This window comes from Heterocephalus glaber, unplaced genomic scaffold (genome assembly GCF_053883595.1).
Source record: "Heterocephalus glaber isolate CG9 unplaced genomic scaffold, H.glaber_assembly_v1.0 deba00000676, whole genome shotgun sequence".
NCBI lineage: Eukaryota > Metazoa > Chordata > Mammalia > Rodentia > Bathyergidae > Heterocephalus > Heterocephalus glaber.
The window spans coordinates 27,094,265-27,110,270 of NW_028258156.1; the positions used below are offsets into that span (position 1 = coordinate 27,094,265).

A 16,006-nucleotide genomic window follows, 5' to 3' on the forward strand; every position below is an offset into this window, starting at 1 on the left:
TGAAATGAGCAGCTGTGCTCACACAAACTTCAGGCAAAGGTAATCATGTAGGATCTATTTGCCATGAGACTGTCCAATATGCCCTGGAGCTTGCTGAACCACATGGAAAATGGGGGAATCCAGGCAAACACTGTTAGTCTCCAAGCATAAAATATGCAAACTCTAGGTTTTTCATTTGAGCAAAATACCCACAAGCATGCCTGTGTCTAAGACAGCATCATCTCTTATACACAACATCTAAATTTTCTCTGTATTCAACAACAGCCACTGCTTTACAGGTACATTTGCACATATCATTTCCATTGTGCTTCCCTATAGCTATATAAGAGAAAAAGTACTGAAATATAAGATCTGGAACAAGAAATAAGGCTAACTAAAGTATAAAATGCAACATATCCTCTGGGGGAAGATTTCTAGGATACAAAATAGGAATACAGCTGAATCCACATGGGACTCTCACTTCTGAGAAGAAAGCAAAGATAAAGAAAGCAAAGATGAGAGAGAAAGCAATAACGCAGATGAGTTTTTGGTACAAACGAAATACTTGGAAAAAATCAGTAAAAAGAAAATCTTCTAAAATGTGAGCAAATAAAAATGGAACAGGGACTAAATGTAGTCCGAGTTATTGTTGTTCACTTATTTTGGGGACAGCATGTTGCTCTGTATCCCAGCCTGGGTTCAAACGTGCAATCCTCCTGCCTTAGCTTTCCCAGTGCTGGGAGGACAGGCATGTCCCACAGCTGAGCCTGGAGCTAACTATTTAACAAACAAAAAAGGATGAAGACCGTTGCAAAGGCAAGACCATAAACACAAATTAGAAATATTCATAAATAAAAGCGTTCACGATGAGGTAAAATGTCTTTAGCTTTTGGTGAATATTTTGCTTCCAAGATGGGAACGTATAGCAAACTTCGAATGTGGACTTTTCCTGAGACTAAACCAACAAACACAGTGATGTATTATTTCTTTTCTAACTGTAAATGCAGGCTTTGGAGAATGTGGCCTACAGCTATCGTGAAGGGATTTTTAAAAGAATGGATGAATTTGTAAATGTGCACTTTATTAATTCATTAACTTTAGCTGTTTGGTAATGGGCCAATAGTTTGGCAGATTTATTTATTTTTTTCTTAAGTTCTTTTATTGGTACATTTTAGGTATACAATACGTTTACCTTTATCATTGGGTGCTTGTACCTGGACATGATGTATCTTGGTTCTTATTTTTTCCCCATTACCTGTGAGCCCTTCACCCCTCCACCCTTCCCTATTTACATAGACATCATTTCCATTTTTTTCTTTTCTCATAATTTTACCTTTCCCTCTTTTCCTTTCCCCTTCCCCTCCCTTCACCCCTTTGTCTTTGGACCTTTTCCTATTTCAAATGATCAGTTATTCATTTTAATCATTTTAACCCTTGTTTACACTTTCAGTTTCTCACACTAGAGAAACTATTCGGTATTTACACACGTGTGTCCTATTTATTTCACTTAAGAGTATCGCCTCAATGTGCATCCACTTAGCTATAAATGACTCTAGTTTTTCTTTCTTTATGGCTGAGTAGTACTCCATTTTATAAAAAACCCCACATTTTCTTTATCCAGTTTCCAGTTGATGGGCACTTGGGCTGTTTCCAAGCTTTAGCTATTACAAACCGTGCTACTATGAACATGGGTACACATATATCACTGTGGTATGAATCTTTTAATTCTTTTGGGAAGATACACAACAGGGGGATAGCTGGGTCAAATGGGACCTCTAGTCCTAGTTCTTTGAGGTATCTGCATACTGGCAGACCTATTTTATTTATTTTTTTGGTACCAGGGATCGAACTCGGGACCTTGCACTTGCAAGGCAGGCACTGGAACCACTGAGCTAAATCCCCGGCCCTGGCAGACCTATTTTAAATGTGGCATATTCATTAGTTGCTTTGCGAATACAGAGGATTTCTTACTTTACAGAAACTCACAAACATCCCTGTAACCAAAGAGTGTGTACTTTCCAGCCTCATTATAATTGGAACCTCTGAGATCATTTTTCTTCAGCATATTGTATAGGCTCAGTCTGTCTTAGGCATATAAGGTGTATTTGCATTTATGGATTACCTTTGTAAAATAATTGTTGAGACAATAGAATCAAGAGTTAATTTGAATGTAAATATGAATCTGTAACATAAATTACTCTAGACAGCAGACAGTTAAGCTATTTTATAACAAGAGATGCATCTCATTGCCTGGCATTTTCAGGGTATGTGCTATTCTCCTTAGGTGATTATTCCAGCCTTTCCCCTTCAGAAGTTTAAACCTTCACATTTTCATCAGCTGTGAAGGAAATCTTCCTCAACTACAGCATTTCTGCATATGATCAAACCTTTTCTGGCTCACTCAGGGTCACTATGAGGAGAATCAGTAGCTGTGCTCCCTGCCATACTGCGCCGTGCTCTGCTGGACCGATGAGCGCTCTCACTTTAGCCAATGACCCTGGGCAACTCTGTTACCACATTTTTTCTTACAAGTACTGAGCTTTTCCGTCACTTCTCACTGTGCTACCTTCAGACTCACTGCGCTTACACCTCCCCAACTAACACAACATTGCCCACCTCTGCCTCTAGTTTGCTGCCAGCTTTCACCATAGATAAGACCCTTAGTAAATTGGAGGGTAATATGGGAAGAGGGAAGAGCGTAGTTAAAATTAAGTGGTACCTCAGTTCATGAACTCAATTTTCTCCATGATTCTGGGTGCAAACCCAAACTGGATGAAAACCACATTAAATTTCCCCATAAGGTCAACATTGAACCCAACCGCTGAATTTGATTCTTGGTTTGTGACTAGAATCGTGGAAAGAACTGAGTTCGTGAACGTAGGCACCACTCTATCTAACTCATAAATACTATTTGAAAAGTAGTTTTCCTGGCGAGCCTTGTGGGTGCGAATGATTGCAACTGCCCATGTTCCTGTGGGCTGCACTTCCCCCAGGTCTGGTGACGCTTGTCTCATCTCCAGGGAAACCAGACAGCTGCCCTGGAAAGTGTTGCTCTGGAAGTTTTACAGGGAGAATTTGCTGTCATCCTTGGAGAGCAGAGGCAGAAACTGGAAATAGCTAATCTTCCAGGAAGCAAGGCTAAGGGACCTGAGCGGGGAACAGTCTGTCCTGTGGACCAGCCCAGAGGGGACAGAGCCAATAGCAGATCCCAGGGCCAAGGCGGGCTCCTCTAGCCACATCAGGGCCCTGCGGGGGGTCTTCAGACACAGCGTGGAGGCAGGGAGAGGAGGGAAGGAAACGCGCTGGCGCCAGAGACGACACTCAAGTCTCCTTTTGCTTAGCCACCATCACCAGGTTCATGTCAATTGAGACTTCTGTAGATTATAAGGCACAGAACATGCAGTACAGTACAAGACACGGAATATTCTGTACATCAAATTTTTGCTTACTGACTCTGCACATTAAGTATTTGAGCTCTTATCAGCATTTACATTTAAAATATACATGTCCAGTTAATCATTTTACACAATAACTTGGTGAAAGGAATCAAATTTTCATATAAGAAAATTTAAAGCCAACCTAATACAAAAAAAAAGACAAGAAAAGGGTGAACTGGGGCAAAAACCTTATTAACAGTGAACAGTAAAAGAACTGGATAAAATTTCATTTTCATTCTTTTTTTCATTATTTCTCCTAAAAATGAAAACAAACTCACGCTCCCCTATAGTTTATCAAAAAATCAGCCAGAAAATGCCTAGGAGTACTTAATAAACTCCAATCACGTGCTGTCATCAATTATAAAGTCTCTGTGTCTCTTTAGTGAGAGAACATACATGATAGTTCCTTTTCTTAAAAAAATAACTGCCTGAATTTTCATATTTTCCAAATTATTCCAGGACTTTTCTATATTGCCCATAAGTAAGGCCTCATTATTACGACTTCCTCTCTCTCCACTGATTTCTGTACTGAAGGCAGAGAAATCAAGGGTGTCCTTACAAGAACTGGGGGAAAAAGAAAGACAGCATGAATAAAACAGTCACGGGGAAATGTGATTGCCATTAATCCATAGGTAGTATAACCCATAGGCACTTGATGATGCTGGGGTAGTCTACCAGATTTTTAACTGAGGGGTTTGACCCACCATGAATTAGTGTAAGGAAACCGGACTGTGGGGAATGTTAGGAACTATATTCAGGGAAAACTTATATTTTGTAAGGTACCAAGAGAGAAACAAGGATGAGAACTCAGAACAGGGACCTATGTGTCAATCATAAGAATGAAAACAAAACAAATTATTATAGTTATGATATAAGTTTATCCTGTGACCAATTTCTAAGGCTAAATCGATGCTGCTCCTCCCAACTATTGGCCCAGGCCATTTTGATTAGGAAGTAGATGCGTCTCAGAGTCTCAAACCAGGGCACATCTCCATGGACGGGAGAGAGGGCTCCCACTGTTGGGTTACAGAAAGGAATCCGAGTGAGCCATTCACTCAACTATCTTTACTGATCATCCTGAGCCAGAGGATTAGAAGTGATTCTCTGACAATTGGGGTTTACACTTTATTGGGGAATATCGAAAGTAAATGAATAAATAAATGGATATAGACTATACTGCAGGTATAGTAAGTGGAATAAAGAAAAATACCTCATGGGAAGTGAACAGAGAATGGCAGCAAATGCACTACTGGACACAGTGGTTAGGTAAGAGTTCCTTGGACTGAAGATGACTTGGATTAAAACACTGAAGTGAGGAAAAGACTCAGAAGATAATTGGTAGAAGATTGGTGCAAAAGAATAAAAAATGTCAAATCCTAGATGGGCAGAAATGAGCTTGCTATGTTTGAGGAGCAGAAACAATTCCAGCATAACTGGTACAAATAGGCTGAAGACAGTATCAGTCAAACTTTCCATTTTGTTATAACTACTATTATCAATTTGTACTTTCCACTGTTCACTAAAATTCATATTTGTAGAGTCTTTTGAATTTTATATATATATATATATTTTTTTTTTTTGGTTCCGGGGATCAAACTTGGGTTCTTGCGCTTGCACGGCAGGCGGCAAAACCACTGAGCTAAATCTCCGGCGAGTCTTTCGAATTTTCCTTCATGGAAACAGCCTCATACAGACACAATAGGTTGACTAATCCTAATTTTATCCAGTTACTATATATAACTGCAGCCTATAACAGATCTAAGGGAACTAATCATTGTTTTGGAAAGGATGACGGCTTCAACATCATATTACATTTTATGAATGACCTGTCATACTAGTCAGGATATCCAAGCCCTCAACAAGGAGATTTATATGACATGAATCTCCTATGATGTGATTGCTTTTAAACACAGCAGGGTGTTTTTGAGAAATATTACATTAGAATTGTTAATCACAGTAAGAATGACCAATGCTTGCCTCAAAGTTTCAGATTTTGTTGTTCTGCAGCCTGTATAAAAGTTTCAGTTTGGAAAATAAAATCATCTGCATCTGTTGTATCTTTGTTGGAGATTAAGATCAAGGATTTACTTAAATAAAGGGTTTGCTTAGCAATAAAAATTAGGGCACTGCTTGTTCCATTTTTGAGGATTTTTATTCCCTCAGAAAGAGACCTACAGTCAACTAGATTCTTGTCTCTACCGTTGAGCTTGCTTCCGAGGTACATGGCTCTCAGGTAAAGGACCTGTGATCAATTTGATCAAGACCCTCATGTGTTCCTCTTGTAGAACGAATGAACATATTGTCTCTGGCAGTCATGGAATTGTCAGATCAAGTGAATGTAGTGTAATATATATTCACAGCTGTACAATACGCATATGAAAATTTTAAAATACTATCAGTGTTTTATCATTTTTCTTTGTTCACTCAGAAAAAAAAACAATGAAAAGGCTTAAAAATATTCACCCAATCACAGAAAGCAAGGAAGTTTTATTTGTCAAAACACAAGAGAAAAATATGTAAAAATTTTGAAGTCAGGCATTTTTTCTTCCCACTCAATGAGGGGTGTGATTTTTATCCAGATGAATTCTCAGTTTGTTTCAGATAAAAATTGCTAATAAGGGGGGCTGGGAATTTAGCTCAGTGGTGCCACTGCCTGCTTTGCAAGCGCAAGGTCCCGAGTTTGATCCCAGTACCAAAAAAAAAAAAAATCACTAAGGGATGTACAGGATGTGGGATTTGAAAAATTATCATAATTAAAATTATAAGATAGAGGGAAATGAATTACACTGTGTACTTCACAGTTTCTGAACCCTAGATTGTACCTAATATTATTATGGGTGGTGACAGGCAAAGAAGTGAATGCTATTTCTGGGACTAGTTTTGGAACTATTCTAAGAATGTATCCCCAAGACTAATGGATATTTCAGTGGGTAGAATTTTCAACCTATGGAAGGATGGTTTTTCTTAAGACTATTGTGCCAATAATATGGTGACTTGACTAAAAATAGATTCAGAATTTCAATAATAAATGAGTATGTTATGCTAAAAACATCTGTTAGTAAAATAAAATATATTTGTGTAAAATTGTTTTATCTCTTCTCTCATTATAGGAGTGCTAGGATTATTTCCTAGATAATTATTTCTACTTAACATCCAATTTTTATAAGATGCAGAAAATATAGCACTCTTTTATATTTAGTTTGAGAAAACTTCAATTCCACAATTCTCCATATGAAATTACAAGTGCTGAATAACAGACTCTCTGAGAGAGAAATTAGGAAAACAATTCCTTTCACAATAGCATCTAAAAAAATGAAATATCTAGGAATCAATCTAATGAAGGAAGCAAAAGACTTCTACATTGAAAGCTACAGAACTCTGAAAAAAAGAGACCAAGGAGGATATAAGAAAATGGAAAGACATCTCTTGTTCCTGGGTAGGAAGAACAAACATAGTGAAAATGGTCATACTTCCAAAATTGCTATATAGATTCAATGCAATCCTGATTGAAATCCCCCCTCCAAAAAAAAGTATATTTCACAGAACTAGAGAAAACAATCCAAAAATTCATTTGGAACCAGAAAAGACCTAGAATAGCAAAAGCAATTCTAGGCAACAGAGACATGGCTGGGGGGTATCACAATCCCCAACTTGAAACTATACTACAAAGCTACTGTGATAAAACAGCATGGTACTGGCAAAGAAACAGACCCAAGGATCAGTGGAATAGATTAGAAGATACAGAAACAACTCCAGACATACTCAGCTACCTCATCTTTGACAAAGGAGCCAACCATCCTCACTGGAGGAAAGATAGCTTCTTTAATAAATGGTGTTGGAAAAAATGGATTAAAACCTGCCAAAGATTAAAACTAGACCCCAATTTTTCACCATGCACTAAACTCAAATTGAAGTGGATTAAAGATCTAAATATTAAAACAGAAACACTAAACTTGCTGGAAGATAAGTTAGGGAGAACTCTTGAAGACACTGGCATAGGAAAAGACTTTATGAACAAAAACTCAGTAGCATAGGAACTAGCACAAAAAAAATCAAAAACTGGGAACTCATCTTATTATAAAGCTTCTGCACTGCAAGAGAAACCACCAACAGAGCTAAGAGGCAACCTACAATGTGAGAAAAAAATTTTATCAGCTGTTCCTCAGACCAAGGACTACTATCTAGAATATATAAAGAACTTAAAAAAATCAGACCCCCCAAATTCAAAGACCCAATTCAAAAATGGGCATCTGAAATGAATAGATATTTCTCAGACAAAGAAGTAAAAGCAGCAAATAAACATATGAAAAAATGTTCGACATCACTGGTCATTGGAGAGATGCAGATGAAAACAACACTGAGATTCCACCTCACCCCAGAAAGAATGGCTGCTATCAAGAAATCAACCAATAACAAATGCTGGTGGGGGTGTGGAGAGAAAGGAACCCTTCTCCATTGTTGGTGGGAGTGTAGACTGGTGCAGCCACTGTGGAAATCAGTGTGGAGATACCTCAAAGAACTAGGACTAGAGGTCCCATTTGACCCAGCTATTCCCCTGCTGCGTATCTTTCCAAAAGAATTAAAAGAAACATACCACAGTGATATATGCTCACCCATGTTTATAGTGGCACAGTTTGTAATAGCTAAAACTTGGAAGCAACCCAAGTGCCCATCAACTGGAAACTGGATAAAGAAGATGTGGGTTTTTTTTTATAAAATGGAGTACTACTCAGCCATAAAGAATGAGAAACTAGAGACATGTATAGCTAAATGGATGCACCTTGAGGCCATACTCTTAAGTGAAATAAATAGGACACACATTTACATGTGTAAATACCAAGTAGTTTCTCTGGTGTGAGAAACTAAAAGTGTAAATAAGGACTAAAAGTTATAATAGATGATGTGAAATAGGAAGAAAAGGGGCAAAGGGGAAGGGGAAGTGGGAGGGGTAAGGGAAAGGAAAGAAGGGAATGGAATTAATATGAGAAAATGAAAAAATGGAAACAAAGTCTTTGTAAATAGGGAAGGATGGAGGGGTTGAAGGAAGGGCAGGGGAATGGGAAAAAATAAGAACCAAGATAGATTATGTAGAGGTACAAGATCCCAATGATGAATGCAACTGTACCGAATACCTAAAATGAACCAATAAACTTAATGGAAAAAAAAATTACATGGTGTTTTTGGTTGACTCAATCCTTTCTCTCTCTCTCTCTCTCTCTCATATTCTCATGTATTTAATTATATATAATATTATATATATAATGATTAGGAGAAACCATATATATATATATATATATATGCATAATGATTAGGAGAAACCATAGAGCTATGGGTAAATGATATATTTCCACTATATTCTATCATATGCCCCAATATCTTGCTCATCTTGATTTGATCCTCTTAAAAATTGGAGAAATTAACAACTGGTCTTATGCCCACTTAAAAGCAACATTTAAGAATAACTGATCTCATCTGTAGATAAACAACATTTTTGTTTTATTTGAAAAGCACAGAAGAAAACTGACAGTTTCAGTGGAAGTGCTGCTCCGGAACATGGCTGTGGATCAGCTGGACACGTGAAAGCCAGCCTAGGCCCAGCTCTGGGGATCCCGGGTCATGACGTTCAGGACACAGGTGCAGGCAGACAACTGGTCCGAGTGGTGAGCAAAATCATGAGTCTACATTCCAGACAACTGGAAGAAGCAGGTCCGGCCAGATTCACGGATTCAGAGCCGGAGATAACTCAGCACTTCGGACAGTTCCGGGCAAATTGTCTTCCTTAGTGTCCTTAACTGTTAGAGTTAAGGGCCTACTCCTTTGATTCTACCTAGTGCTGCCTCACCTATACCTGCACGTGAACTGAATTCCAACAGAATGATTGGCAGTCATCCGGAGAACTCTTGGCTTGTGCTTTACGCAAAGCCTTCATCTTCAGTCCTAATGCAGAGTTCCTGTTACTTGGAATTATGGCAGGTTTGTGGCCAGGCTTTGTTCTATCGATCAATTCTAGATTATTAACAGATTTTTTAAATAATACAATTCATAAACGAAACTTTAAACCTGAGTGGGTATGAAAAGGTGAGGGTGAAATCAGCCAAGTCATAGAAAAACATTCCTTTACCACAGCCAGGTCTTCTGCACCAGTCACATGTGAAGTCATCCGACACTGTTCTATAGTGGCCGAAATGGGGGATTCAAATGGGGAAGGTGGGCTGAGGATGAGCAGGAGAAAGGCTTTAAGAATCAATGACAGTTCGGTCTGGAGCCGTGTAACATAGCTGTGGATGCTAACTAAACCATGTCAAGCCTTCCTTGTGGACCCACTAAGTAACAGAATTGCTCTTTAGGAATAAGATCTTTGACTCAATCTTCAAGAAGTAAAACTAAAATGCAGGACAATCCATTTGCTCCTAATCAACAAAATAATGGACAAATTCATTTTAGTTGTATCTGTCCACTAAGATTAAAATGAGAATAACTGACAATGAAACAAAAATGCATGCATATTAAATGCTTAAAAGAATACATCATTTGTTCATGATTAGTTTATAGGTGGGTGTTTCCTTTTGAAAACCAAGTGGTGCGAAGGAAGTACAAAAACAAGCAGATCTGGTTATTCATCGATAAGCAGCTAAACAAGGCATTTCATAAAGGATGCCTTTGATCTTTGCTACTATGAAAAGGGAAGCAATTGTCAATATTCCTGGCAAGAAATGTACACATTGGGAGGCATGTGGGATCGGCAAATCGGAACAGGAGATATCATTTTCCTCCTGTTTCATTAGTGGCCTTGCTGTTTGGGACTGCAGAGTGGATTTTGGGGAGCTCCTTTTAGTTTTAAAGGGACCTCACATTGTTAACAGAAAGTCTATAACTTCAATGCTGCAAGTAACTCAATCTCCTCTTATTTTCTATGGTGTATTCATGAAATACTGAAGATGGACTTTCTAGTCTCCTCAAGGGCTCTAAATAAGGGAGAGGAGAATGCAAAAGCCAGGAGAGAAGTGAGCAAGGCCCGGTGCACACTGTAAAAGGGAGAACAAATAATATAGAGCGACCAGACTTTTAATAGAGAATCTATATGTGAAGTTGATATTGAGAAGGCCTGACAAATGTAAAAGCTTTCACTCATATCTGTCTTTGTCCAGTCGAGTAGCACATGATTGTTATTCTGTACATTCTGAAAGCACCAACAGCAGAAAAAGCATTGCCTGTCTTTCCTGGACAAGTGGCTCATTAAGTGGTAGCTCTATGGCCAGCCCTGCAGGAATGCAGTGATTTTTATTAGAAAGTGAGTTTTACTGGATTCTTAGCTATAGTTGTAGGATCCAGAGATTTGAGAATCTTTACTTGGTGGCTACCCAAGTTGGCTATGTGATCTGAGAAAAGAGATTTGCTTTTATCTATATACACATGCTGTATTTGTAAATAATAGCACTGATGACACTGAGGAAGTTGCATTTGGAAATTAGTTTTATTACACAATACTCAGCTGTATGTACTCTGGAAGTGATAAAACAATTGGCACCAACCCCAGCAAAGTGTACACTCAGTACTGGGAAGATGTTTAAAGAAGCATCAGGATGATTTACTCTAGCTCACAAAACTTGGTAATACTTAGATGGTCTCAGGATATTGGCTTCAAAAATTAAATGGAACCTGATATTTAACCTAAGGTATATTTTAAAGTACTGATATAAAATTTCATGACATCTAGCTTAAGAATAATGAAAAAATTTTGAGGTGGGGGGTACCAGGGATTGAACTGGGGTCCTTGCGCTTGCGCAGCAGGCGACGAACCACTGAGCTAAATCCCCCGCCCTGAAAATTTTTAAATAGGTGTTTGGCTTAATTTTTTTTCAGCTTATATACTCAGTTTTTCTAAACAGTTTTTATTTTCATAAGCAAAAAGAAAAAGTCACATTGCTAATCAGGCTGATCATGGAATGATCCTGTATGTTGTCATTGGTTCTTCACTATATAAATAGGATATTTAATAAAGTAATTAAATGCAATACATTACTATTGGACACACAAACTAATGGCTACCACTGTCACAAAACCCACCAGAAAATATTTGATAAAATGTATTATTTACTCAGACTTATTTGATCTATTTTTCTATGATTTATCCACAGAGCACTTTCTACATAGTTGAAAGCACCTTTCCATTACCAACACAACTGGTTTATTTACAATATTTTCAATCAATCTCTAGTACCTTTTATTCTTGTCAATATGAAGAAGACAAAACGCTTAGGCACAAAACCTGTCCTGAATATTTGTGCCTATTTCCTGGAAATGTGACAATAAACAACCAAATATCTCAGCCTTAGTTAAAACAAATGTCCCAGTCTAAATTATCTTACGAATTCTAACTAATAGAAGAAAATTCAATATTTTTAACAACCTCAATATATTAAGTTTGTAAATAACCATAGTCCACTGAACTAGGTAACTAAGAAAATGGAAGGCCAAATTGTTAAATATCAAATGCAGCCTATTTGATGCTAGTTGGTAGAATTTAGATGTTAGGTGAGCTAAATCATCATTCATATAAGTTCTGATTTTAATATCACTATTAATTACAGTTCTGTAAAACTAGATACAACTTCAAACAATAGTATATGTGCATATGACTTACATGCATAAAAAACTATGAAGTAGGAATGAAAGGTATTGTTTTCTACTTTTTTAGTTACGTTAAAATCTAATTACACAGGCAGATACATTATTTCATTAGACATAAACCAAATGCAGGTAAATGTTACCCAAATTGCACAAATGTGCTCAAATTAGCACATTATTATTTCTTTTTACTTTTCAATCCCATCATGTGCCCTTTTACAGCTATACTACAAAGTTTCCATGATTGTATTTAGAGTAACTAATGGCACATTAGTTAGGGAGGCAAATTCTGGTTCATATTACAGTGCCCTTTCCACTAACGCACACTTCTCAAATGGAAGGTTTTGGTTTCATTTGTTCCTATTTGACTCAGCTACACAGGGAGACTTGCTATGGGAGTAGAATTTAGGAATTCATTTACAGATCACATTTTCCTGTCCCACCATTTGGCAAGAGAGCCAAACGAAGACCGGTGAGGAGGAGTAAGTTGAGAATGTGACAAGGAGACACGGACAGGACCAGAATGGCACCCCACCAGCTCCCTAGTAGATGCTACCTAGGGTCAAAGACTTTCTATCTGGAAGACAATCACAAGGACACTTCAGTAGGTATCAATATACATTTTTCTTTCAGCATTTTAAGAGTAGAATTAATTCAGAAGTATTTCCACTTGTTTCCAAAATTATCTTATTAAAGCTCTCAAACCGGGAACGCCAGCACATTGCTAATCCAATGTTTTCATGTATTTCAATCAAATAAAAAATAAAGTGACACCATGAGGTACAGACTTCTCAGGAAGGTGTGCTTACCTTCATAGGTCCCACTTTCTAGGAGGGCACCACTTTTCTCCAATTCCATAAAATCTTCCACAGTGATGAAAATGTAGTCCACGCCAGGGACCTCGCCCTCCTTATGTGGCCTTGTGGTGCCTGAATAAGGGCAATGAGAAACAAAAGAAACATGCTAAATGGTCTGCCGCTGAACTTTAGAAATACCACCATACTTCTGAATATTCAAGAACACTTGTTTGCACATCATGTGAGTTGGCAGTTTGCATTTGTCCTTCTGTTTGTTTGGCAACAGAATGTAGCAGGGGGCAAAGATAAAAGTAAATATACAAAGCATTTTTTCCATTGAGCTTAGAAAGAGTTTACTGCTGCAGAGTTCTCAGTGCAGACCGCAGACCACTGTGCCCCTCGGAGGAGGTGGCTGGAACAGTGGGCCAGCAATCTGCAAGCTCAGGCAGTTACGCATTCCACTTCCATGAATGGACCTCTACTGTTCGGCACAACAGAACAAACTGCTGTGTTATGACACAGACAATGGAAAGTAGAAATACTAGCAAAATGTCAGCTTATCTTTATATTTTTGTGATCTGCTTTCTTTGGGGGAGATTGTCTGTTGGATTTTATTTGTTAATTTTGCACCCAAAAAATCACTTGTATCAGATATAGACTCATAAGTTTTTCTCCCCTGCAATTTAATAATTGGAATGAGGCAAAAATTTAAATTGTGTTAGTAATTATCATGGGGGGAAACATCACATCTAACTTTGTAGGAGAAGGTCTTTCTTGGCTTCATTATACAGGCGAATACCTCCCTTATATGCTACTGGTATAGGGCATTTTCACGGTCAGATTGGTAGGTACATAATGCATACATGCAAAAAGTATGCAAAAATATACAGAGGGCAAACAGAGAAACACTTCTTCATGTTTAAATATTCCCATATTGTCTATATACCAAACAAAAGAGTATTTGGAATTCTTAAATTTTGACATTTTAATTTTTTTCTTTGAATTTAAAATCTTTATCAATCTAATCATGAAAGTAGCCAGTCAATTCTTTTTCTGGATCAAAGCTGAACTGCAAATGAGAAGCACAAACCACTGTCAGGATACACAATGTGCTTGGAAAGTTGATTTAATATAAAAAATTATCAAAAACATTTTTTAAGATGTGAACCCATTATTTTCTAATATTAAGTTTTACAATCGTTCTTTGGGGATTGCAAGACACTTTTTTTCTATAATCATGTTTAATGACTTCCCCCAAAGTTGTTATTTTATCTGGTTTAAGTGAGAATTTCCTACTGCTTTTATGCTGTAAAATATAAACCTCCCACACCTAGTACACATAATGTTGTCAAATTGCTGTATTTATGAGAACCTTAATTTCCAATATCCTGACTTTTATGTGTTTAACCCTTGTGAATTAAAAGGGCATTAACATGGTTTTTGGCAATCAATTTGTTGTTTGGTTTATTTAGAATACACTCTAATCATTAAGAAAAATCACATAACAAAGATTCAATTTTTCCTTACTAACGTATTTGCGTATTTCAGAAGTCACATGCTGAACTGCTGGCAGTTTGGCAAGGCACTCCCAGCACAATCTGTGCACACAGGCGCCTGTGCCTGAGGCAATTTCCAGGGCTGCTGACCTACGTGGGGCCACTGCGGGTACTGAACCCTAGGAGTATGTGTGTGGTTGTGCTCCTCCTGGTTCAGGGTGGGCCTCGTGTGGGCTCTCATCTCTGCCTCTGCCTGATTCCTTCCCTCTGTGATGTGTCAATGTCACCTGCTGCAGTTGACCTTCCAGGAGCTGGCCCACTTGCTACTTGAAAAAGCTTTGTTCTACAATCTCAAAAGCTGCAACCTGGATCTCTGAACTCAATCTCGCACTCTCTTTTTGCTTCCTGTTCCTTCTAATTATGATTTCTACATCCTCCACCTCCTTCCCTCGTGGTTCCCAAATCTGGGTTCATTTGCCTCCCTAACTGCAGTGGACACGAGCTACCTACAAAGTCTCCAATCCTTTAGTTCCCCTTCACCACATCTCCACGCGTCATCAGCCCCCAAGGTCGCTCCTAACTGGAGCTGCAACAGAAAACTGCAAGCTCTCACTGACAAAGTACCCTGCACGTCCAGCTTATTTAGTCAGTTTGATTCTGCTGACTCTTGGGACTCCTCTTCCGTGTCTTCTGGTCTCTGTCACATACCCAACACTTCCAATACTCAACCATTTTGACTTTCTAAAGACGTCACGAATGAGCTCCATCTTTTCCTGGTGAAGTAAGATCTGTATGAAATCAAACGCCATAAAGTTTTCTGATTTCCATTTTTCTTACTTACTTTATCTTCACATTTTCTCTTTTCCTTCAAAACTAATACTTGATTGGAAACCCATCTTGCTAAGATATATGTCATCTTTGCTTCCTTTCAAAATTTGCCGTTTTTAAAAAATCAAAGCTACACATGCAGATATTTTTAACTTTCAAGCAATTCTATCAAGCTTATTTCTTTTGGTACCGGGGATCGAACTCGGGTCCTTGCACTTGCAAGGCAGGCGGCGGAACCATTGAGCTAAATCCCCGGACCAAGTTTATTATTTTTGAAAGTAAATTCTCACCCCCCACACACATTTTCTTTTATCCAGGAGAAAACATGGGCAACACTTTCAGCTGATTCTTTTGGTTTAACTTCACATCTGTTAGGAGTCTCCTTTTTTTACCTTAGTGATTACTTCTTAACTTTTCAGTAAAGAAAATGAGGATTTAGTTCTGTATGGTGGGCAATTCTATCCCCTCAAGTACACCACTTTCTCCTTTCCTTCTGCTATTCGTCCAGTAGAAAAAAACTTTACATCAAATGAATACTGTATTAGTCACATCTCCAAATGCTGAGACAAAATACCTGACACAACTTAAAGTGGGAGAGGTTGAATTTGGCCCATGTTTTCAGAAAGTTCAGTCCATGGCTGGCTGCTCCAAAGTATAAACATCCTAGTGGGAGTTTGTGGCAGAGCAAGCTGCTAGGTCAGGGCAACCAGGAAGCAGAGCAGGAGAGCAGGGGAGCATCAGCAAGGACGGCTGAGGAATAAGACTCTGACCACTAGGCAATCCCTCCATAGTCCGCTCAACAAATGTGCTCTGCCAACCCCCAGGCAAATCCAAGAGCCAG

The 16,006-nt window shown here is 38.3% G+C and overlaps 1 protein-coding gene across 12 annotated transcripts in view; it reads right to left on the reverse strand.

Moving 5' to 3' along the window:
* Magi2 (membrane associated guanylate kinase, WW and PDZ domain containing 2) overlaps positions 1-16,006 on the reverse strand; it is a 1,273,508-nt gene that overhangs the window by 555,689 nt on the left and 701,813 nt on the right. For all 12 annotated transcript variants that reach the window (XM_087206547.1, XM_021253974.2, XM_087206545.1 and 9 more), the window contains one exon: positions 12,854-12,973. In XM_087206547.1, the coding sequence (XP_087062673.1) occupies positions 12,854-12,973 (120 nt within the window). The remainder of the gene's footprint in view (positions 1-12,853; positions 12,974-16,006) is intronic.